Below are 24,652 nucleotides of genomic sequence, written 5' to 3' on the forward strand. Positions count from 1 at the left end.
TTGTGTCTTGATCAAGTTTCAAAGATCAGTACATCCCACCAAGATTCTGTTGCTTGGTTAACCTAAAGAATGATTAACCACTGGAAATGTAATGGAATCCTAAATAACAAATTTACAATTACTCCTGTGATGGGGAATTCAGTCTCATCAAAATACTTTTCTCTATAGAACTCAAAAAAGTACTATGCGATAATATTATTTGTAGTTTAGATGCCTCTGCAGATTCCGATTATGCTACATAGAAAGGCAGCACTCCATTTTTTAATCTTGCAAAACAGGAAAGCCTTTTTAAAAACTCGCTGAAGAAGTTTCAGGAGATAATGCTCAAACACAGCAACACTTTTATTAACAAGGACAGAGTAATCTGAACACAAGGAAATGTAAGTCTAAAATAAATGATATCCTGGATAGCATATGTGAATACTAAACATGGACAGCCACCAATGTGTGTTACAACTGTTGAATGGGAAAGTGGCTTGTCATCAAGGAAAGACAGGAGCAACAACAATTATACCACAAACCAACATCAAAATATATTACTTTGAGAGAGGAAATGAAACTTTGTATTGAATGACTAAAAACGGGAGCCATCTGAGTATCTATTAATTGGGCCAAATGCTCTTGTTAGATTTTAATACTGCCTGATAGTATTTCCTCTGAAAATGAAGAAGTCAAAGTTTATGTTCTTGATATGGGCTTTCTGATTAAGAAGTCCAAACCCATTTGCCCTCGGAACACTGAGTCTGAGTCAACTACTTGGAACATTGATATATTTTCTTGAGGGCTCCAATGGCGCTAAATCAGCATGCTAACATAATCTGTAAATAAAAATGACAAGGGGTACAAAGAAGTCAGATACAAGTATACATATACACATAAATGAAAAGTATCCCAATTCCAGTATCACATGATAAAGAATTTGTAGTTAGAATTATTTTAGACACTGAGTCTTTGTGGCTACTCATTTAATTAAGAACACTAGTGTTTTACTAAGATCCCTTTTCATCACATGATAGTTCTAAACAAATACTTGGAATGCTCAGAAGATTCCACTTTTAGCCTCCTAAGACATAATTTAAGTTGAGACTTCAATTAGGACAAGTATCTTCAGACTCGAAACAGTAGAAATACTTTCTGTTTAAATACCAGGAAACCTTTGACAACCTGTCTTATATCTGAAATGGAAAAAAAAGATCCACATATAAAGGATGCAACAGACATCAAGGCAGGTAAACAATCATCTTCTGTCTTCACACTCTGAGCAAAGCTATTTGGTACAAGTAGGCCAAATCTGATTAGGTAGTTTGAGAAGATATCTTCCTATTGGAAGTATAAGAAATTATTTCATGACAATATGGGATGGAAGAGGGAGTGCTGTGCTTCTTGCTGTGTTACCTTTATTATGCTCCTAATGTCACTGACATGGATTAAAAACAGCCTGCAACAAGAACATTCTAATCACCAGCCACTTTTGCCTCCTTTCTTCTTTTTCTGTTGCTGTTTCTTTTTTGTGGCTGGAGCCCCTGCAGGTTTCTGGTGTCGTGGGGGTATGATGTTACTTGTAGAGGCAGATATTGTTGTTGCACTGCCAGGTCTTGGGGAGGTGGGCGGACTGCTCACAGTTTTACTGGCATCCCTGGAATCATCAGACCAGAAAGATTTTAGTCATTTGGAACTTTAACATAGGAAAAGGTTAAGCACATAGGTGCCTGGATTTCACCTTTCACAAGTAATAATTTCCCACACATTTTCTAATTTTTCAGGATGGGTGCTCTAACTCCCTATGCATTCTTTTAAAAAAAAACAAAAACTTGAATATATCTTATTTAATTAATTAATTTATTTATTATTTATTTAACGTGTATGAGTTTTTTTGCCTGCATTGAGTGTAAGTACACCATGTAGATACAATGTCCATGGAGGCTAAAAGAGGGTGTCAGACTCCCTGGAACTGGAGTTATAGTTGTTAGCTGCCACATGGGTGCTAGGAATCTAGCCCAAGTCCTCTGGAAGAGCAGCTAGTGTGTTCTTAACCACTGAACCATCTTTCCAGCCCCCATTCTTCTTTTGAATAAATTTTTAAAAACATTTTATAACTAAAGGAAATGTAATATGTGCTACATGCCAAGTTTTAGCCAGCTTAGAGAGTCAATTTTAAATGCTCTATAATTGTTTTTTTTTTTTTTTTTTTTGAGACAGGGTTATCCTGTAGCCCCAGCTGGCCTGGAACTTAACCAGGCTAGCCTCCATCTCAGGGATCCACTTACCACCTGCCTCTGCCTCCCCAGTGCTGGGATTAAAGGCATGTGCTACCACAGCCAGCTCTGTAATTCTTATTTGAAATACTTCTAGTTATTATTTATCATATAGCTGAATAATTCAGTATCTTTTTTTTTGGTCTTTTTGAGATAGGGTCTCCCTGTAGTCACAGCTGGCCTGGATTAACTATGGAGACCAGACTGGGCCTTGAATTCACAGAGATCCACCTGCCTCTGCCTCCCAAGTGCTAGGATTAAAGGCGTGTGCCACCACACCAAAAAGAAACTAAATATAATCTTTACATTTGTTTTGTTTGTAATGCTTGGGATCAGATCCAGGGTTTATACAAGCTAGGCAAGTATTTTAACCCTGGGACATACCGACAGCCCCTATGATATTTGGTTTTTAGAATATCACCATAGTTTTGGTGTTTACAATACAGTCAAAAGTATATCTGTAAACCAGGCATGGTGGCCCATGCCTTTAATCCCAGCACTTAGGAGGCAGAGGCAGGCAGATTTCTGTGAGTTTGATGACAACCTGGTCTGCATAGTGAGTTCCAGTCCAGCTGGGGCTACAGGAAGACCCTGTCTCAAAAAGACAAAAAAAAATCTTAAAGAAAACATGTGATGGTGCATACTTACATCACATATTGCAAATACTTCTCAAGGATATAGGAGTATATTCCTTAACAATATATTCTTAATAGTCATGAGTCATCCCTGAAACAAGTTACACTGAGGGACCACTGTTCTGTAGCCATGACTTACAGTTCAGAGGAAGCTCCTGCAGTTGCTCCCTGTGTCCCTTTTCCAATCTGATCCTTCTTTTTACCCTTTTTTCTTCCTCTGTAGTAAGAACGTTCTCTCATTGGTAGCCATCTTTCTGGATCTGGGGTAACTTTGGGGTCATAATTTTTAGGCAGTTTTCCTGGAAAACAATAGATAAACGAGAGCATGTCTATAAGCAGTTTTTTTTTTCTTTAAATTTTCTTATTTTATGTGTATGAGTGTACTGCCTACATGTAGGTAAGTGCACCTATATGTTATGCAGTGCCTTTGGAGGTCAGAAGTAGGCATTGGATCCCCTGGAGCTGGAGTTATGGATAGTTGTTAGCTGCCATGTGGGTGTTGGGATTCAAACCTGAGACCTCTGCAAGAGCAGTCAGTGCTCTTAACCACTGAGAGACCTCCAGTCCTACCTGTAGGTAGTTTTAAGACAATCTGTTTAAACAATGTGTTCATGCCTTGAAATAAATAACACTACAATTGAAATTTGTCTGAAAAAAATTTTTTTGTTTCTTGTTTTTTCGGTCTCTCTATGTAGCCCCGGTTGGCCTTATACCTCTAATTCTCCTGACTCTACCTCCCAAGTGCTGGGATTACAGGCATGCACTATGCCCAGCTTTTATAGTTGTATTTGTATATCCTAGCAAGAGATTATGACTTATTTCTAAGCATCACACAAAATTCAAAGAACATAAGGGAAAATATTTACCAGATATAACTACAAAATTTAACCTTTTTTTTTTTTTTTTTTGGTCTTTTTGACCCTGTAGCCCTAGCTGTCCTGGAACTCACTGTGTAGACCAGGCTGGCCTTGAACTCACAGAGATCTGCCTGCCTCTGTCTCCCGAGTGCTGGGATGAAAGGCGTGTGCCACCATGCCTGGCCAAAATTTAAACTTTTTTAAAAAATATTTTTTCTTTATTATTTCACGTGTATGAGTGGATTGCCTGCATGTGTGAAGTGCACTCTTGTCACTTGTTGTGCAATGCCCTTCAAGATGGCATCAGATCCCCCCGAGCTGGAGTAACAGACAGATGTTAGCTGCCATGTAGGTGCTGGGACTCAAACTCGGGTCCTCTGCAAGAGCAGCCAGTACTCTTGACCACTGAGCCATCGCTCCAGCCCCACAAAATTTAAACTTTTTATTTGCTAAAATAATATATTTTGAAGAAGCAAATCACTTAGGATGCTGAAGTAGGAGGATCACAAATTTGAGGCCAGCTTATGCTACACAGTGAAACCCTGCTATGCACTAATTGGTATCCAAGCACTGGGACCAAAAAAAAAGAACCAATAAAGCTTCCAAAGATAATGGATTAAATATAAACATTAGCCTGTACAACATTTATAAACCCACTAAAACAGCAATCAACATGTTGATCTGATTTATACCTCCGATTCTCCCTAAACTCAGGTTCAGGTAGGTACAGCTTGTTCAAAAATAACCTCTGACTAGATGGAACCAAATGTGGCAATTCCCTCCACTCTTGTTAGGGATTACAAAACACAACCTGAGCCAATCAATGCATAACCTCCCCCAGGTTAACAGCTCAGGGCTGAACAATGACCTGTGTTAGCCCAATCAGATTAAGGCTGCTCAGTCCTGAAAGACCTTAACTATCCTACTAGATATAAACAAGACTGTGGCTCTGTTACTAAAATGCATCCTGATGGTAATGTTGTTTGTATGGACAGGAGAACCAAGATACACAATTACTACCAGTCAACCAATCAACTTTGATGTTAATCTTCCTTTCAACTGCTGATTTTATTAGTAGTAAATTTTCTTATGCTAGTCTGGAGGAATTTCTGATAAGCATCATTCTAAAAACTTTGCATGTGGGGCTGGAGAGATGGCCTAGCGTTTAAGAGTACAGGCTGCTCTTGCAGAAGACTGGGTTTGATTCCCAGCACCACATGGCAGCTAGCAACTGTCTGTTACTCCAGTTCTGGGGATCCAATGGCCTCTTCTGACCTCCACAGGCACTGCATGACAAAGGTGCACTTACATGCATGCAGACAATACACATATACATATAAAAATGAATCACAATAAATAAAGGGCTTTGCACGCAGCAGTACTTAACTGTGAAGCATACACCATCACATCCCATTTACAGCCACACAGTGAATAGTGCTATGACAGCAACCTGAATTTAGGCACTCAAACTCCAAAGAAGCACTCTTCAATGACGTTTTCTTCTGACCTCCATAGGTACAAGGCATACACACAGAACACAAACATACATAAAGGCAAAATATCATACACATAATAAAAAAATGTTAAAAAGAAAAATGGCAGAGGAGAGGATAGTATATCTATGTTCAGAGAATTTTATTTAGAGAGAAACTCAAATTCTTTTTTTTTGGGGGGCGGATCTTTTTGAGACAGGGTTTCCCTGTAGCCCCAGCTGGTCTGAACTCACTATGTAGACCAGGCTGGCCTTGAACTCATAGAGATCCTCCTGCCTCTGCCCCCCAAGTGCTGGGATGACAGGCGTGCCGAAACTCAAATTCTTATTGTGTAAAAAAGAATCTAAAGCCAGGCACGGTGTTTCCAGCAGTCAGGAGTAACGTAGGACCATCATGAATTTAAAGCTAGCCCGGGCTATGTAGTGAGACCTGGACTCAAATAACAACAACAGAATGTAAAGTTTGTTTCTTCCTTAAAGACTTAACAACAGAATGTAAAGTTTGTTTCTTCCTTAAAGACTTACCTTTCTTTTTTTTCTTCTTCTTTTTCAAATCTCCCTGTCTAAGAAGAAAAGGAGAGTCATCATCAAAGACAGCAAACTGGGCATTCTAACCTAAAGGTGTTTTTAAGACTTGGTACCTAAGCTCACTAAACTTAACTAGCTGGAATATGAATTCAATTCATACTGTAATTTATTCCCTTTAAAGAAATTAATCATTATTGTGTGTCTGTATGCATGATGTGCATACGGGTGCCCGTGCTGTCGCCCATGTGTGGATGTCAGAGAACCTTATGGATTGGGTTCTCTCCTTCCATCTCTATGTGGGTTCCGGAGATTAAAACTTAGGTCACTAGGCTTGCACAGTAGGCGCCTTTATCTGCTAAACCACCTTGCTTCCCTCAACCACCCACCTTTTTTGTTGAGGGTCTCTCTGTAGTAGCAGCTGGCTTAGAACTCACTATGTAGACCAGAGAGATCTGCCTGCCTCTGCCAGATTAAAGTCATGTGCCACCAGACCCAGCACCTCTTTTGTTTTTAAGATAGGATCTTGCTTTGTAGAACAGGCTAACCTAAAACTCCCAGTCCTCCTGCCTCAAGGTTCCTTAGTGTTGGGACCCCCAGGGTATTGTACGAAAAAAAATCTTGTGATGCAAATTATACTTAATGTAAAACTTTTTTCAATGTTATCTGTTCTTTGAAAATAGCTGTCATGTCTCAATTAACTAAATTATCTTTTAAGTAATAAGTAGTATGTGAGGTATCTAAGTGATATCAGAAGTCCCACAGGTAAGTTGTTTGTACAGACATGAAAATCTATCATGCCTTGGTAAGTTAACTTGTTTGGCAAGACTTTTGAAAATCAAGGAACTTTGACAGAGAACATGTACAGATAAGATACGTACAGCAAAGAACATCCTGGAAAGGGATGCAAACCAAGTTACACTGGTCATGACCTTAGGAGGAAAAGCCTGGACAGGATCATGGTAGGTGGAGGATTTTTTTTTTTTTTTTTTGAGACAGGGTCTCACTATGTAGCTTTGGCCAGCCTGGGAATTCTCTATGTAGATCAAGTTGGTCTCAAACTCGTGATCCACCTGCCTGTCTCCAGACTGCTGGGATTAAAGGCACCGTGCCTGGCCTTCCCCGACACCCAACATAAAACAGGTTTCATATATTCCATGTTGGCCTCAAACTTGCTATGTAGCCAAGGCTAACTTCAAACAGTCCTCCTGCCCCTGCCTCCCAAGTATTGATAATAGAGGCATGTGCCACCATTCCTAGCCTCCTAAATTCTGGGATTATCCATTGTGATATCATGCTTGGCTACTTTGTACTTTTTCCTTTTTTTTTTTGGTCTTTTTGAGACAGGGTCTCTCTGTAGCCCCAGCTGACCTGAACTCACTACCTAGACCACGCTGGTCTTGAACTCACAGGCTCTGCCTGCTGAGTGCTGGGACTACAGGCGTGTGCCACCATGCTTGGCTCTATACTTTTTAAAAAATAAAAAAAATTGTGTATGTGTATGCTTGGAATCAAACCCAATATAATAAACCTTTGTATATGAAAGTCGGAATAAAGAGCACTACTAATAACTAATAAAAACACTGTACTGAAAATTTAAGGCTCAAAAGTCAGTGTGCCAGGTGTGGTGGTACATACCTTTAACCCCAGCATGTGGGAGGTGAAGGTAGGCAGATCCCTGTGAGACCTAGGTGAGCTGAATGCTGGGGCTAGAGGAAGATCCTATCTTAAAAAAAAAAAAAAGGCAGTGTAGCGCCAGTGAGATGGATAAAACAACTGGCAACTGGCTAGGCGTGGTGGCCCACATCTTTTAGCCCAGCACTCAGGAAGCAGAGGCAGGCAAATCTCTGCCAGCCTGGTCTACATAGTGAGTTCCAGGTCACCTTTTTTTGTCAAAAAAGACAAAAACAACCCAGGCACACACAGATACACTTTTTTTTTTTTTTTTGGTCTTTTGAGACAGGGTCTCCCTGTAGCCCCAGCTGGCCTGGGACTCACTATGTAGACCAGGTAGGCCTTGAACTCAGAGATCTGCCTGCCTCTGCCTCCCAAGTGCTAGGACTACAGGGGTGCACCACCACGCCTGGCAAGGTACACTTTTTTTAATTCCTTGTGAAATTGTTGTTGTCTTGGGATAAGGTTTCATGCAGTCCAGGATGGCTAGGAATTGGCTCAGGCTGAGAATCACCTGGATTCTCTTCCCTCCACCTCTGGAGTGGTGGAATTCCAAGCCTGTGTGCCATTATTCCAGTTTATGTGATGGTGGGGATTGAATCAAAGGCCTCTTGCATGCTAGGCTGGCATTCTTAACAACTGAGCTACATCCACAGCCCCATCTTTTATATAACAGTAAATCAGCTTCAGCAGATGTTTTAGAAATATTTGAATTAGAAAAACATTACCCTTGCTCCTTTGGTTGATTATCTCCAGTAACTTTTCCACCTTTCTTCCGAACGTATGTAGCACCAGGAGAATTTTCAAGAGCCTCAACATCTACTTTTAGGGACATACTATCTGATGAGGGCAAGTGTTTACTAAGACTGGAATAGAACATGCGTTCAGGAACACAATATATACACATACATGTCTATCAACATATCTATGCCAACAGAAAGATAATGTCTTTTCCTAAAGGCCTTCACCAAAAACAAAACCAAAAATACTCTTCAATCTTCTATAGAATAGCAAAAGAGCAAGACATGCCAATTATATAGTATAGACTCTGAAAGGAAAGCTTAAATTAAAACTCTAATCATCTATCCTTTTTAAAAAATGCTTTATTATTTTTGTGTGTATGAATGTTTTGCCTGCATGTATGTTAAGTGCACTCATGTCATACAGTGCCTATGGAGGTCAAAAGGGTGCTGAATGCCTCTGGAACTGGAGTTAAAGATGGCTGTTAGCTGCCATGTGGTTCTGGGAATTGAATCCAGGTCCTCTGCAAGAGCAGCCAGTTCTCTTAATCTCTGAGCCATCTCTCCAGCCCCCTAGTCATCTATCCTTAACTCTGCCTTAGTTCAAGGTAACTCCCAAACAAACTATAGGCCAACTCATTATAGATGCTTTGACTTGGGGCATCTTAGCATTTACCACCCAACTCAGTTTTGAGAATACATCCTGATCAGTGTACCATTTATAACCCAAGATTTACCAACCAGGATAACTGAATTTTCTTTTCTTTTTTTTTTTCGCAACACAGTCTCTATAGCTCAGGCTGGTCTTGAACTCACAATATAACCAAGGATGACTTGATCCTACTGCATCTGCCTCTCAGGTGCTAGGTTTACAGGAGCATACTACTCTGCCCAGCTTCTGAATTCTTTTATCAATAGTAATTGTTTAGGATGGGCATGTGACCTGAACACTTCAGTCAGAGTTAAACATTTCAGAATTTATGCACAGCTATCAACAGATAATATTCTGCTGCTTTTTGTTTTTGCTTATTTACTGTGCTGTTGGTCTTGAACCTGGAGAAATACAGAGTTGTACCCACTGGCTTCAATTTTGCATATAGATCTAACCACTGCAAGGTTCATTTATCACTATTTTCCAATCATATTGATCAATACTTCTAAGTTTTTGCTTTTAGGAAAGAGAAGGGTTTGACTGTTAGTTGAAATTTGTAACAGAAAATGCCTGCTCAAAACACAGGTACTAGCAGAGTTCTAGTGTTCTGTGGAGAACTGTCAGTAATCAAAAGGATACACTTTTGCTTTCTCTGGATCCACAAGTGAGTAGGCAGAAATAAGCTGTGCTAGCGTGTGAATATCTTTTGGATTTTGCCTAAAAGAAATAAAAACATTACTGAACAGCTTAGAAAAAAATCAAGGAAATAAAAAGCAAGGAAAATAACTTGCTCATGTCAAATAACATTAATAAAATTTCTGGACCCCAACTTTTTGGAGCTTACTTCCAAAGCTGTTCTAGGTCACTAATTGCCTCCTTCTTCCGTCCATATTTGAGCTTGAAGTTTGCAGCTTCTCTTATCAAGGACAAATGAGCAGAGGATTTGGGCTATAGTTTCAATAAAACAAAACAACAAAAGCTTTAAGCTAAATATCTAAAGTCAATGAAATTGAAGTTGTATTTACTAGCCCTTTAAATGGACCCACACCTTAAGTTTTACTATGTGAAACAAGTGATCATCAGTTTATAAAGTCAGAACACAACCCACTTCTAGTTAGGTTGCCTATGAAAAGAAATGAGCTGGGAATGTAGTTCTGATAGAGCACTTCCCTAGCATGAGTTTCATTTCCAACTCCAGGAAAACAAAAAGCTCAACCAAACAAAAATATATTCCCCCAAATCATATCTTGAAGATATGCTACAGTTCTCAGACATTAATCTAACAAAATACTTGCCAGAACACTGTCACCATCCCATTGCTAGGAACAGTAACAGTGCAAATGACACTTCAGATATGTATATTAGGAAGTTAGATACTGTCTATGCAGAGATCCATACTGGAAAAAAGGAAGTCCTTCCTATTAGATGAGACATGATAAATGATTATTTCACATACTGCTGTTCTAATAACTAGCCATTATGTGCTCTGACTTCCTTACCAATCATGTACCACTGCATTATTTCCTGAATTATGAATGAGGGGCTGGAGAGATGCTCCAGAGTTAAGAGCATGCGCTGCTCTTACAGAGGACCCGGGTTCTGTTCCCAGCATACACATGGCAGCCAGCTAACAACCATCTAAATGCCCATGACTCCAATTTCAAGATATCTGATGCCTTCTTCTGGGCTCTGTGGGCACTGTACACATACAGTACACTTATATACATGCAGGCAAAACACTCATACACAAAAAAATTTAAAAATCAAAACAAAAAAACATTTTAATAAAAAAAATGAGCCAATTTTGATTTTGCAGCCATTCCTTATGTCTAACAATTTTATTTAGACCTGGTATACCTCAAAAGAAAAAAAAGGGATAGTTTAGGAGCTTTCCATTTTTAAAGTAGTGACTCAATATTTTAGTTCTCTGAAATTTTGAGTTCAGTAGTGTAGGTTTTTTTTTTTTAATTACTTATGGAAAAATATGCCCTTATACTATTTACTCCGTTTATTTACCTGATGGCTTTGGTACCAGTGGATAGCTTGTGTGAAGACCTCGATGGCACTGTCAATATCTTCCTCGTGGCTGTACATGGTCACTAATGCAGACACCTACCCAGCCAAAGGAGTAAATTAGTGACGAAAAGTTTCCTTTCATTCTCAGAACACAGTTTTTACAGGGTCTCACTACGTAATCCTGGCTGGCTGGAATTCACTATGTAGAACAGGCTGCCCTAGCTCTGCCTCCTGAGTGCTGGGACTAAAGGTGTGCACCTAGCTAGAACATAGTTTTTAAAAATGAAACACTGAAGAGTGAATAAAGATTACCAGGATCTCTGCAAGTAACTAACTCACTATAAATTTTATTCTTTTTAGAGAACATTATTCTTAGAAATGCACAGAAAAAAAGGGTCTCTTCTAAATATGAAGGCATTTATTTAGGAAATATGCCTTTCTTCTAAAGCAGTGCCAATGTAAGTTCAGGAAATGAAAGTGCTTTGACGTGTTTATACAAAATGGATTACTGGACATCCAAAGGTACAGTCAGGGAGGCACAGTGTGGCTGAACTCCTGTGGTGGGATGCATGTGGCCCAGCCGCAAAGAGCTTATTGAAGTGCTTTGGGGGCAGCACGGAGACCCATGTGGCTAGTGAGAGAGTGTGTGTATGCACCTGAAGGAGCAGTAGACGAAGACAGAAAAGAAACAGAAAAAAAGCTGGATCTTTAAGAAACCTTGGTAAAACTGATAGTCTGGCCACAGTGATCAGAGAGAAAAAGAGATGCCACAGATACCCAGTATCAGGAGAAAGGGTCTACAGTTATTGAGAGAATAAGGGAATACTATGCCTACCTTCTATGGCAGTAAATTCAAGTCCAGATGAAATGGATAAATTCCTTAAAAGGTGGAAAAAAGCCAGGCGTGGTGGTGCACGCCTTTGATCCCAGCACTTGAGAGGCAAAGACAGGTGGATCTCAGTGAGTTCAAGGCCAGCCTGGTCTACATAGTGAGTTCCAGGACAGCTGGGGCTACAGGGAGACCCTGTCTCAAAAAGACCAAAAAGAAAAAAGGTGAAAGAAGGCCAAATGTTTTCAGTCATCCACTGGGTACAATTTTAATATAAAATGACTATAGCACAAGCCTTAACATATGCATCAAGAGAAAGCACTCCAAGAATAATTTATTTAGTGCTACCTGTGAACAGCATTGTTAAAGGACACCAACATGAAGAAAACAGTTCTTGTTCATTAGATGCACATTCTGTCACCAAAGAATCAGTCTGCACTATGAAAAAGGCGCTTTCACAGCTATTATTACTGGTCTAAGCATGCAATTCTTTTGTTTTTGAGACAGGGTCTCCCAGTAGCCCCAGCGGACCTGGAACTCATTATGTGGACCAGAATGGCCTGGATCTTACTGAGATCTCCCTGCCTCTGCCTCCCTCGAGTGCTGGGATTAAAGGCATGTACATCCACACCCAGCTTTAGATATGTAATTCTTGAATATAGAACTAAATTCCAAATTCACTGGCCATTATTTCCACATTTGGTGTTTTGTTTTGTGCTGTGTTGTATTGTTTTGGTTTTTTACTATGTAGCCCTGGCTGGCCTTGAACTCACACAGATCAGCTTGCATCTTGCCTCCTGAGTCCTGGGGATTAAAGGAATGCTCCATCACTATGCCTGGCCAAAATTGTTTTAACCCAAAAGATTATGGTGACATGAAAAACAATCTAGTTAAAAAACTTCCCTACATCCTTTTTTTTTGCCTTTTTTTTTTTTTGTCTTTTTGAGACAGGGTCTCCCTGTAGCCCCAACTGTCCTGGAACTCACTATGTAGATCAGGCTGGCCTTGAACTCACAGAGATCTGCCTGCCTCTGCCTCCCAGGTACTGGGATTAAAGGCATGTGCCAACACGCCCAGCTCAAGTTGCCTTTTATGGATAATACATAAGGCCTAAATAGTACTCACATTTGACTGAATAATAAGCCATAGAATGAAATGCATCCCAGATAAGTAACTATTATTATTCTAACTGCTAATCCTAACTAATACATTAGAAAGTAAGTAGAAATGAAAGCGAAATAAAGAGCAGACACACAAATGGACTTGTCACGTTCATTGTCTTCTAATACTTCTGTTAGAAACTTACCATGCCTGGTTTATGCTTTAACTCCTCTATGCTTCTCAATATTAAACAGGCTTTGGAAATGTTACCTTAAGAGATTAAAAACAAATGAGCACCATATGAATAAAACATACTGCAGGGGAAAAAAAAAGTACAAGAAAACTTACTTCTTCCTATCCACTTTCCTTAGGAAAGAAATCATCAGCCTCATTTTGTAGCATCTCTGACTATATGAGCTTAGGGTCTTAGAGATAACATACTATTTCTTTTTTAAGGAAATGGACCTGTGAAGAAGTATCTTTTTTGTACCTTATATGGGTATGTGTGTGTGGTGCATGCATGTGAGTTACGTGAGTATGCATGCCCTTGGCACATGAGTGTGGAGGAGAGGGTGTCAAGTGTCTTTTCTACCTCATTGCCTTGGACAGGGTCTTTCACTTAATTGGAATCTTGACATTTTGGCTAGGATGGATGGTCAGTGAGCTTCCAGGACACAGTTGTCTCTACTCCTCAATGTTGGGGTTATAGGCATGCACAGCCATGCCTGTCTTTTAACATGGGTGCTGGAGATTCAAACTCAGCAATTCATGACAGCACAGTATGTGTTCTTACCCACTGAGTCATGTTCCCAGCCAGAAATAATATCTTTCTGTGAAGTCATAAACCAGTTAATAACAGAGCTGCTATCAGAACTCTTACAATTCTCAGCCTATTGAGTTCCATTTCTGCTTTTTCAAACTGTAACCTGAAGGAGTTGGAGGGGCCCTTCCTCAAAGGTCTTGAAATACAGTTATTACAGGCTTGAGTGCAATGGAAAACTGGTAGTGATAAAATTCTGATTTTCTGCTTTTAAAACAAAACAAACAAAAACCTCCCAATTCAGTATAAATAATTTTTTTGTTTTTTTGAGACAGGGTCTCACTATGTAGACCCGGCTAGCCTGGAACTCCTATATAAGACCAGGCTGGCCTTGAACTCACCCATCTTTGCCTCCCCATTGCTGGCACTAAAGGTATGCACCACCTGGTCACTATAAGTAATTTTTGCAAAACAAAACAAAATACACACACACACACACACCCGCCCCCAGCAAAGACAGACAGACAGACAAAGGGGGAAGGTAAGGGAATGTGAGAACACAGTAACAAGGAGATGAACAGTGTTCCTCAACCCTGTTTCCCTTACTGCTTCACTAACAAGCTTTTTTATACATGGTTTCCTAAACACAAATTACCCTTCCCGAATCCATGAAATTTTCATGTCAGCCTTTACAGCTAAGATTTTCTGGACCATTTATCACTAGTCAACTGAAGCTCTACACCAGAGCTGTCTGACAGAATTTTCTGTAGTGAAATGACCTATTATCTATGCTGCCCATAGCTACACCTAGCCACTAAGCTTCTGAAGAGAAGCTAGTACATGTTCTGGAATCTAAAACCTAATGGTTTCGAGACAGGTCTCACTTCACAGCCCAGGCTGGCTTCAAACTTACAACATTCCTGTCTCAGCCTCCAGAGACCTGGGATTATAGGTATGTGCCCCATGCCTAGCTGTGAATTTCATTTACTTCTGACTAGGTTTTTTTTTGGTCTTTTTGAGACAGGGTCTCCCTGTAGCCCCAGCTGTCCTGGAGCTCACTATGCAGACCACGTTGGCCTTGAACTCACAGAGGTCTGCCTGCCTATGCCTCCTAAGTGCTGGGACAAAAGGCGTGTGCCACCATGCCTGGAATAAATTCTGACTAGTTTAAACATCAGATAGCTACATGAAGATCGTGGCTAGCACATCACATAACCCAATTCTAGATAACTAGTCAAGCTAATGCAAGATTCTGACAAAAACAGAGATTTAGTTGACATATATGAACCAAAAATTCAGACACATGTACACCCAGAGTTTTCTGTTATGAATCAAACATCAGTTCTCACTAATTTCTGCATGTAGTCAAGTATAAAGGACAAAAGAACAGCCTAAACAACACTGGATAGAACAAAGCAAAGTAGCTCCTTATTTTAGGCAATCTTGTCAAGTATCAGACAAGATATTTATGTGACACCCAGGAGACAGAAGTGTGGTTTTTTGTTTTTTGTTTTTTTTTGAAACAAAGGAATCCTATGCTCATTTGAACCTTTAAGAGCCAGACCAAGATCATTCTAACTAAATACAGGAACAACCCAAGAAAAGGACCTGCTACTTCACTACTGAATGACCTGGAGATCACACAGTCTAGTTAAGTGATAATTATGTTTTACCATTATACAAAAAAACTTGAGAAAATCAAATATTAATACCTTGGGAAATTTTCAATTGTGCCATGGTAAGCTTAATTTCAGCTGCATTTTCTGGATGTTGGTCAGAAAATTCCTAAAATATTTTTAGTTGGGAGTTAAAAAAAACACATTTAATTTATACAACCACAGACATTACAATTATTTATCTCAGCTATTTAAGATTTTAAATTCAGCTTAAAGTATTAAACCTCTGGTTTCAGGTCAAAATCTTCAGAAGATATTGTATTCAACACCCACTTTGCCTATGCTCTAAAAGTAGGTACAATGATGTCAAGTTTCCTGAACGTCACTAAAAGAGAAACACTAAAGACTGTCACACAGACCAGTTGTATTTTTATTTAAAAAATTTTTTTGTTGTTTGTTTTTTGACATGGTCTCCCTAGTCCCAACCTGCCTGGAAGTGACCAAGCTGGCCTCAGTCTACTGAGCTCCACCAGCCTACTGAGGGCTGGGATTAAGGCATACACCACCATGCCTTTAATTTATTTTTATTTTCTGAGGAGACACTCAACCAGTATCTCCTTACTAGAAGTCTCTGCTAGGCAACTTTGTCTCCAATTTTATCCTGCCCATCTTTTCAACTAATCTATACTCATGAAATTTATGTAGTTTGTAGCCTGTATATAATAGCTGGTTTGAGACAATAAAGAGAAAATTGGTATCTCTCTTAACTCTCTGGGGAGGAGTAGAGCTCACTGAAGAATATCACCAAAACAGGGGTTAAGCATGGCTTGGTACTGCAACCCAAAAGCTCAAACTTTAATTCATGTTCAATGGATCTCCAAAAGGAAAAACATTCTTCAGTGTTCATACAAACATTTACATAACAAACATAAAAAGTTGTGACTTAAGAGTTAACTAAAGTGACCCTGGAATTTAGTGGTACATTACCCATTAGTCTGTATAGGTTGTTGTAATGCACAAGCTTATAGGTTATAGTGCAATGAAATGAAACAGTCTGCAACTGCCTGGTACCTCATTAAAATTCAAGTTTAAGGCCAGGTATGGTGTCGCATGCCTTTAGTCCCAGCACTCGGGAGGCAGAGGCAGGCGGATCTCTGTGAGTTTGAAGCCAGCCTGGTCTCCAGAGTGAATTCCGGACAGCTGGGGCTACTGGGAGACCCTGTCTCAAAAAGACCAAAAAAAAAAAAAAAAAAAAAATCAAGTTTAATGTCTTTACCTGAAGCAGCTCTATTGCTTTTGAATGCTGCTTTTCACGGCAGAGCTGGGCAGCTTGGATTAACACAGGCAGGAGATGCTCAGGACTTTGGGACTGCAAACTGGCAGATATTTTGCGGCATTGTTCTGCCTAAAAAATGCCCCCACCCCAAAAATAAGATGGTTAATAAAAATCATACATTAAGTAACAGAAAATAATAGAAAAATGGGGAAATCTATTTGAATTAAAAACAGCAGATGAAGAAATATGTAGGGTTAAGAGATATAGCATATAGTCTCATATTTTAGGAAGATTTTCATTTACTGAATTTAAGCTATGAGTTCTAAAAGTAATTAGGTAAAAGACAAGTTCTAAATGGCCATTTGAATATGTAAATTCCAGATAAATGAAATTTTTCTCTAAAAGCAACAAATCAGATATAAAACCACAGAATATTAGGGTTGAAGAGATGGCTTGCTGTTCTTGTAGAGGATCTATGTTCAGTTCCCAGGACCCACATGGCAGCTCACAACTGACTATAACTCCAGGTCCAAGGGATCTGATGCCCTCTTCAGGCCTCCACAAGCAGCACACACATGAGGTACACTTACATACATGCAAGCAATATACACATAAAATAAAAAATAATAAAGCCAGGTGTGGTGCACATGCCTTTAGTCCCAGCACTTGGGAGGCAGAGGCAGGCAGATCTCAGTGAATTCAAGGCCAGCCTATCTCCATAGTTGAGTTCCAAGACAGCTGGGGCTACAGGGAGACCCTGTCTCAAAAACAAAAAACAAAACAAAACAAAAAATAATAATCTTAAAAAAACCAAACCAAACCACAGGACATGTATTTCTTGATAAAAACATTAAGAAAACCCGACTCTGCTCTTAATAATATAAACATCACAGGTTCTCAATCTTGAACTAAACTCTTGTGCTCTATAGGAATATGAATTCAGAATTTAATTAGATATAGACAAGAACTACCTTCCTTAACATTTATAATGTGTAATTATGTACAACTGAAATGAAAGTTGGACCTCAGCTTTATAATCATGATTGCTGTCTTCAATGATTTTAACTCAGAAAGATTAGCAATAAAAGTAATGAGAGAGCTGGACATCTAGTACAACAGCAGAACATTTGCCTAGCTGGTGCAAAGCTGAGTTTGATTACCAGCACAGATGAAAAATAAAATAGGGGCTGAAGAGATGGCTCAACAGTTAATAGCACTTACTGTTCTTGCAGAGGACCCAGGTTCAATTCCCAGCACCCATGTGGCAGCTAACAATTATTCATAACCCCAGTTCCAGAGAATTCCATGCTGTCGTCTGACCTCCATGGACATTGCATGACACAGGTGTGCTTAAATACATGCAGGCAATACACTCATACACATAAAATAAAAATAAACAAAATACTAAAAAATAAAAAAAGCCAGGCATGGTGGCATACACCTTTAATCCCAGCACTTGGGAGGCAGACAGGTGGATTTCTGTGAGTTCAAGGCCAGTCTGGTCTACATAGTGAGTTCCAGGCCAGCTGGGGCTACAGGGAGACCCTGTCTCAAAAAGACCAAAAAAAACAAAAAAAAAACAAAAACAAAAACACAAAACAAACAAAAACAAAACAAAACAAAAATGAGAAAGCTACCTCATTTAAAGGTGTTAGTACTATTTTCTTCTCCTGAAAGCCACTAACTCTGTATCCTTAGAAAAAAGCAGGTGAATTACTTATTTAATAAAATCTATGACATGATATTTGAAAGAAGGAAATAGCACAAAGTATAAAAAAACATATTAAAAGGTCATACTAATATTCTTGCTTATATACCATATTATGAAAAGGTCAGCTAGGGAATCAGAGGCCTGTTACTTACCTGGTTTGTGTACATAGCAAGTAAAGCTTTGTTAAATTCTATGGCTTGCAGTTGTTTCTTGGAAAGCTTAAACTCTACTCCTTCTGCATTGGTTAATTTCACTTTCTTCTTGGAGTCAAAGACATTTTGGTCCTGACAAAAAAAAGGTTCATCCACCATTAGCAGAATCTCTAGTTTTAGCCTGTTTTTATGTTCCAAAACTTTATTCCTTTTTCATTCAGTTATTTTATATAAACCTAGTAAGAAAGTTTAGATATATCTACCTGGTTGGGATGCCTAAATAACAAGATGTGTACATATTTGCCCTGGGTTTTTGGTTCATGCATATAACAAAATCTCTGCAATTCAAATCTACTAGTATACATATTTATCTCATAATCTACTTATAGGTAGGAAAAGACTGAAGGGAATGTGAACAAGATTTTTGTTTTATCTTTCCTTTTTTATTAATATTTATTTATCTATCTATCTATCTATCTATCTATCTATCTATCTATCTATCTATCTATCTATCAATCAATCAATCAATCAGTCATCTATCTATCTGTCTTTCCTGAAACTGGTGTTAAGGATGGTTGTTAGCGGCCACGTGGGTACTGGGAATCAAACCCAGGTCCTCTGCCAAGAGCAGCCAGTGCTCTTAACTGCTGAGCCATCTCTCCAGTCCCTTGTTTTTATCTTTCTATTTCTAACTGCTTGTTTCCAGCCTCTTTTGTTATTGTTTTGTTTTTCTGTCAGGGTAACATTCTTAGCCCAGGCTGGCCTGGAACTTGAATCAATTCCCCTCCCTCAGCCTCCCAAGTGCTAGGATTACAGGTGTGGACCAGTATGTTTGGCTATTTTGCAATTTTTAGGTAATAAAACAGGGATGACCAAATCCTACAGCATATTAGGAGTACAAAGACATTAACTGCAATTTCTATAAATGATGCCGGCAATTTAGAATTTAGATAAAGTAACTCAGTCCTCTTTGAAATTGCTATGCAAGAAAATCCTTAACACAAATTTCTGAAATATTCATATCATTATGGAATCCATTTTTAGCAGAAAATACTCATGTAGCATATTTGCCATTTTTCTTCTCCTAAACTCCTTCTTCCTAACTAGGCAGAAACACAGAGATGTTCAAATATCTGAAACTTCTGTGCAGGGCAATAACCAGTGTAGTAAGCCCTCTCAAGGCCAGCTCTTCAAAGAAGGGAAAGGGATGGGGGCAAAAAATTTTTTTTAAAAATAATAGAAAAATCACACTTTTCTTTTTTGAGACAGGGTCTCATTATGCAGCCCTGGCTGGCCTGAAATTTGCTATGAAGATCAGGTTAGCCTGGAACTCACAGAGATCTGCCTGCCTCTGTATTCTGTGTGCTGGGACTGAAGGCCTCTACCACCATGCTAAGCTGAAAATCACACATACTCTGAGGACAATGAACTTCTTTGCAAATAAATACTTTGTAAACTAGCACATTCACTTGCAAGGTTATACAACCATGTTTTTTAATTTTAGACTCAGGGCCTTACATAGCTCCAGATGGCTTTGAACTAGATATGTACTTAAGGATGACCTTGAACTCTCTATCTTCTGCCTCCATTGTTCAATACTCAGATTACAGGTGTAAGCCACCATTCCCCACATAGTTATGCTTTAAAATTTTATGTGTCTGTTTTGCCTGCATGTACATGTACATACAATAGCCACAGAAGCCAGGAGAGGGTATCAGATCCCCTGGAACTGAACCTGGGCCTTCTGCAAGAGCTGAGCCATCTCTCCAGGCCCCAAAACTATGCTTTTAAATCAAGTTTTCCATTAATTTAAAAGCCAAGAAAAAATTCACGATAAATCCTACTTTTTCTGAGTGTGAACCTTCAGACCAATTTGAAGCCAGGTGCAGTGGTTTGCATGTATAGCAACAGATAGATGGGAGCGGTCAGAAGGCTCTCTGGAGCCCAGGAGCTCACAGCCAGCCTGGTGACCCTAATATAAAGAGAAATTTCCCAGCTGGTTCTCACATGTTACTGTTTTTATACTTCAGTTCTTCATGCATGTCAATGACAGACTTTCCTTAAACATTGTCATGGCACTTACTTTTTCATTAAAAACTTTATTTTCTAGGCCTTCCCCATATGCTATATCATTTAACCTTTTAAATTCTTTTTTATGCTACCTACTGTCTATGTATACTCTTGTTCTTCCTGCCCCAAATTATACATATTAAATAATATTTCTTTTCTTTCTTTCTTCCTCCCCCGCCCCTCACTTTGTAGCCCTGGCTGGCCTGAAACTTGCTATGTAGACCGTGATCTTAGAGATCTGCCTGCCTCTGCCTCATGAGTTTGGGTATCAAAGGCAAGTACCACCAAGCATAGCCTATAAATGATAAATATTTCTTCATTTGTATACATGCTTATGCTGGTGCTTAACCTTTAAATTTTCCTCAATGGTCATCTTAAATTTGCCAATTCAGAGACCTTTCACCAAATATAACAGTTATAAAGCATGAAAACAAGTTTAATTATTTTCAGTGTCAGAATGAGGCATGTAGTGTCTTTCTCCCCAAGGCAGGGTCTCAACTATATAGTCCAAGCTGGCCTTGAACTCCCCATTCTCCTGCCTTAACCTACTGAACACTAGGATTACAGACATGCACAACTAGGTCTGACTTTTCAGGATGGAATTTTTATTTATTTATTTTTTTTGTCTTTCTGAGACAGGGTCTCCCTGTAGCCCCAGCTGGCCTGGACTCAGTATGTAGAACAGACTGGCCCTGAACTCACAGAGATCCGCATGCCTCTGCCTCCCAAGTGCTAGGACTAAAAGCATGTACCATCACACCCAGCTTAGGATGAGATTTTTTGAAAAAAGTATTTTATTGGGGCTGGAGAGATGGCTCAGTGGTTAAGAGCACTGACCGTTCTTGCAGAGGACCCGGGTTCAATTCCTAGCACCCACATGGCAGCTACAAACTGTCCTTAACTCCAGTTCCAGGGGAATCTGAAGCCTTCTTCTGACCTCTGTGGCATTACACGAGATGGGTACACTCACATACATGCAGGCAATATACTCATACACAAAATAAAGATAATAAATAAAATATTTAGCCAGGTGTGGTGGTGCATGCCTTTAATCCCAGCACTCAGGAGGCAGAGGCAGGTGGATCTCTGAGTTCAAGGCCAGCCTGGTCTACATAGTGAGTTCCAGGACAACTGGGGCTACAGGGAGACTGTGTCTCAAGAAGACCAAAATAAATAAATAAATAAATAAATAAATATTATTATTTTATGTGTAGGAGTGTATTGCCTGCAAGTAAGTTGCACCTGTGTCATGCAGTGCCCAAGGAGGTCAAAAGAGAGCATTGGATCCCCTGGAACTAGAGTTACAAACAGTTGTTAGCTGCCATGTGAGTGCTGGGAATAGAACCTGGGTCCTCTGCAAGAGCAGTCAGTGCTCTTAACCACTGAGCCATCTCTCCAGCCCCTCAGGATGGGATTTTAAACTATAATGATTAAGAATATGTTTTTATTACTATATCCAGTGTTTGAACAAAAAGTCAAAAATAACTATGTAAGCTGAAGAAAGTTCATTGTATAAATTAGATTTAGGTGTAGATGTATATTTAGTGTTTCACACATTCTCTTCCCCACAATTACTTATGTCTAATAAAAAAGATTGACAAACATTTCAAAATTATGTATTTCTACTAAGATTCAAATGATAGCATCAATGTTTGGAAACCTAAACCATGTCAATGACTACCATTTTTAATGCCACTAACCCACATCTGGGGACTCTCAAAATGATTCTTTTGGTGTCCTACAAACTGAAGATAAGGGCTATGACCTAAATGATTACTGTGAAAAGGAATTAAGATTGTATTGAAAAGTCACATGGCATAGCATGAGAAATTAAATGCAAGTTACTTCTCTTATTTTCTATTGACTTGGATTTCAAATCTCAGCTTGAAATGTTTTTCCATCAAAATAATGTTCCAAATGGTGAGTAATCTGATTAACACAGTACTCTAAGTGCCTACAGCCACACTTGTAATGTTTTACTGAGAGAAGGTTAATAAACGACAGCGCCTGCCATACCTTGTCCACCTACCTGTCCCCACACCCCCTCCAGAAATTATATAGAAAACTTGCACATTCAGACTCAGAAGATGAAGAATGCAAAACATACACATACTTAAAAGTTAAAAGTTGAAGAATGTATATTTTTAACAAATGGAGATTCCTCATTATTACCATAAACTAGAAGGGGAATATTTTATTAAAGTCCAGAGCCTTCACCTACAAAAAAGCTTTACTACTTGAATGAACATGGGAAAAATACCAATATCATGACTGAAAAATAACTCTCCATTGTGATTTTGTTAGCACCTGGTAATCTTTCTGTCATGGAAGAAGAACACACCCTAGAATAAAGCTGGGGTAATCCGTTCTCAGCATAAAATACACATCTAGAAAAGCCAAGGATATTTCATACCTTATTAATGGTAATGATGTTATTTGCAATTACAGCTAGCAATGCCACATCTGTTGGCCTGTTAACAACAAGAAGCAGTTAATACCGAACAAACCTTTAAAGAACAACAAATAAAACTCATTCCCTAAAAAGTCACTTCATTTTTAACAACTCACTTTAGTTTTATTATCTGATTGTATAGCTGCAGAGCCTCCTCTGTACGACCCTGAAGCTGCAGGATATAGGCCATTTGACCATGAATGATGGCCAGTTCTGCCTGTGGGTCTTCCTCAGTCCCATCCTAAGCAAAAGAAGAAATACTGTTTGTTTTTCTGTAAAAATTTTCCAAACTGATCCACATATTTATACCAAGTAATTGAAATGTGAAATATATACAATCCTCAAGGAGATATGTAACTTCAAGAATGTTACGTGAGAATCAATTCTCTGAAATTCAGAATTGCCACTAATAGCTGTCTAAGGGAAAATGGCAAAAAAGATCTTGAAAGAACATGGTCACAAACTCAGAAATACAATGCATCAATCATTACTATATTATAAAAAGGTGACATAGATGTTGTTTATAATAGCCCTAAATTCTTTAAAACGTACACATTTTTAAAATGCTTCTCTAACTCCCCCACACAAAGTTCTCTGTATATTCCTTATTTAAGGCATGTGGCAGCTGGGCCTGTTGGCACAAGCCTGTAATCCTAGCTACTGGAGAGGCTAAAGCAGGGAGCTCAGAGTTCCAAGGCTGCCTGGGCTACAGAGCAAACTCAAATTCAGCACAGGAAACTTTGTGAGACCCTGTCTCAAAATATAATAATAATAATGATGATGTAAAAAGCAGTAGCTCAGTGATAGACTGCTTTTGAGCATGATGAAGGTCCTAGATTCAATCCCCAACACATCAAAAATAAAAAAAATAAATAAAAAATAGGTAGCTTTCTTAACTGATATCCCAGATTAACTAGGATTATTCCCTAATCCTTCCAGAAAGGTTGGCTAATGAACATGTACAATGAATATTCAAGTCTAGGGGGTTATATTCTTGCTAAGTATGTTTGTGCACATGTTCATGTGCATGTGGGGACACATGTGGCAGTCAGAGGACAACCTTGGATGTTGTTTCTCACATGCCATCTACCTTCTTTTGGAGATAGGGTCTCTCACTTGCCTGGAACTTGATTAGGTTAGACTGCCTGGCCAGTAAGGCCCTGGCATCCATCTCCACTGACCTGTCTCGGCCTCCCGAGGGCTGGGATTGCAAGTATAAGCCACCATCCCTGCCTGCCTCATAGCACCATGTTTGCACAACAAGCCCTTACTGACAGAACTATTTCCCTGTATCCTCTTTTACCAATCCAGCACTATAACCTGAGTGTACTGACTGGGTAGGTGTCAGATGTTTATTCCCAAATACATCATTTCATTTGTGTTTGACAGTGATAAAACTTCTAGTGAAAGAATAACCATAAGTGTGAAAAGTTGCTTGTGTCTCCATATAAATAAACCTTTCAGAATTCTCAGGAAGATTTCTGAAGTTAAGTTCCTAAAGAAGGTAACTGTCTCATTAGACACAAACTAAATTACATGGTAGAGTCCATCACACAAAGCTGAATACTGTAATGAAACCTCCCACTAATTATTGATCAAAACCATAAAATTTGATTTTAATAGAATACTTACAGAATCTTCAGAAAATGAACGGCGGCAAAGATCTATAGGAGAAAAATTGTTTTAGAGTTAAATTGCTGGGCAGGTCCCAATCCTTTCACCATTCCAAAGAGAAAAACTAAATTTCTGAGATTTCAAGCAATCCACCAACTGAGGTACACTCCTAGGCCTAGCTGGTGTTAAATGTAAATCACAGCTGCATTTTAAAGCTGGAGGGGC

The 24,652-nt window shown here is 39.1% G+C and overlaps 1 protein-coding gene across 1 annotated transcript in view; it reads right to left on the reverse strand.

Annotated features, from left to right (window-relative positions):
* Nucleotides 1-318: 318 nt before the first annotated feature.
* The window catches only part of Srp72 (signal recognition particle 72), a 33,633-nt gene continuing 9,299 nt past the window's right edge, over nt 319-24,652 (reverse strand). The window contains exons 6-19 of the mRNA XM_008833295.3: nt 24,446-24,477; nt 22,930-23,054; nt 22,775-22,832; nt 18,292-18,423; nt 16,429-16,557; nt 15,249-15,321; nt 12,982-13,046; nt 10,847-10,942; nt 9,675-9,778; nt 9,470-9,547; nt 8,167-8,304; nt 5,765-5,802; nt 3,030-3,189; nt 319-1,636 (exon numbers count right to left, since the gene is read on the reverse strand). Of these exons, the coding sequence (XP_008831517.1) occupies nt 1,459-1,636; nt 3,030-3,189; nt 5,765-5,802; nt 8,167-8,304; nt 9,470-9,547; nt 9,675-9,778; nt 10,847-10,942; nt 12,982-13,046; nt 15,249-15,321; nt 16,429-16,557; nt 18,292-18,423; nt 22,775-22,832; nt 22,930-23,054; nt 24,446-24,477 (1,406 nt within the window). The 3' untranslated portion in view covers nt 319-1,458. The remainder of the gene's footprint in view (nt 1,637-3,029; nt 3,190-5,764; nt 5,803-8,166; nt 8,305-9,469; nt 9,548-9,674; nt 9,779-10,846; nt 10,943-12,981; nt 13,047-15,248; nt 15,322-16,428; nt 16,558-18,291; nt 18,424-22,774; nt 22,833-22,929; nt 23,055-24,445; nt 24,478-24,652) is intronic.

This window comes from Nannospalax galili, unplaced genomic scaffold (genome assembly GCF_000622305.1).
Source record: "Nannospalax galili isolate Female #2095 unplaced genomic scaffold, S.galili_v1.0 scaffold433, whole genome shotgun sequence".
NCBI lineage: Eukaryota > Metazoa > Chordata > Mammalia > Rodentia > Spalacidae > Nannospalax > Nannospalax galili.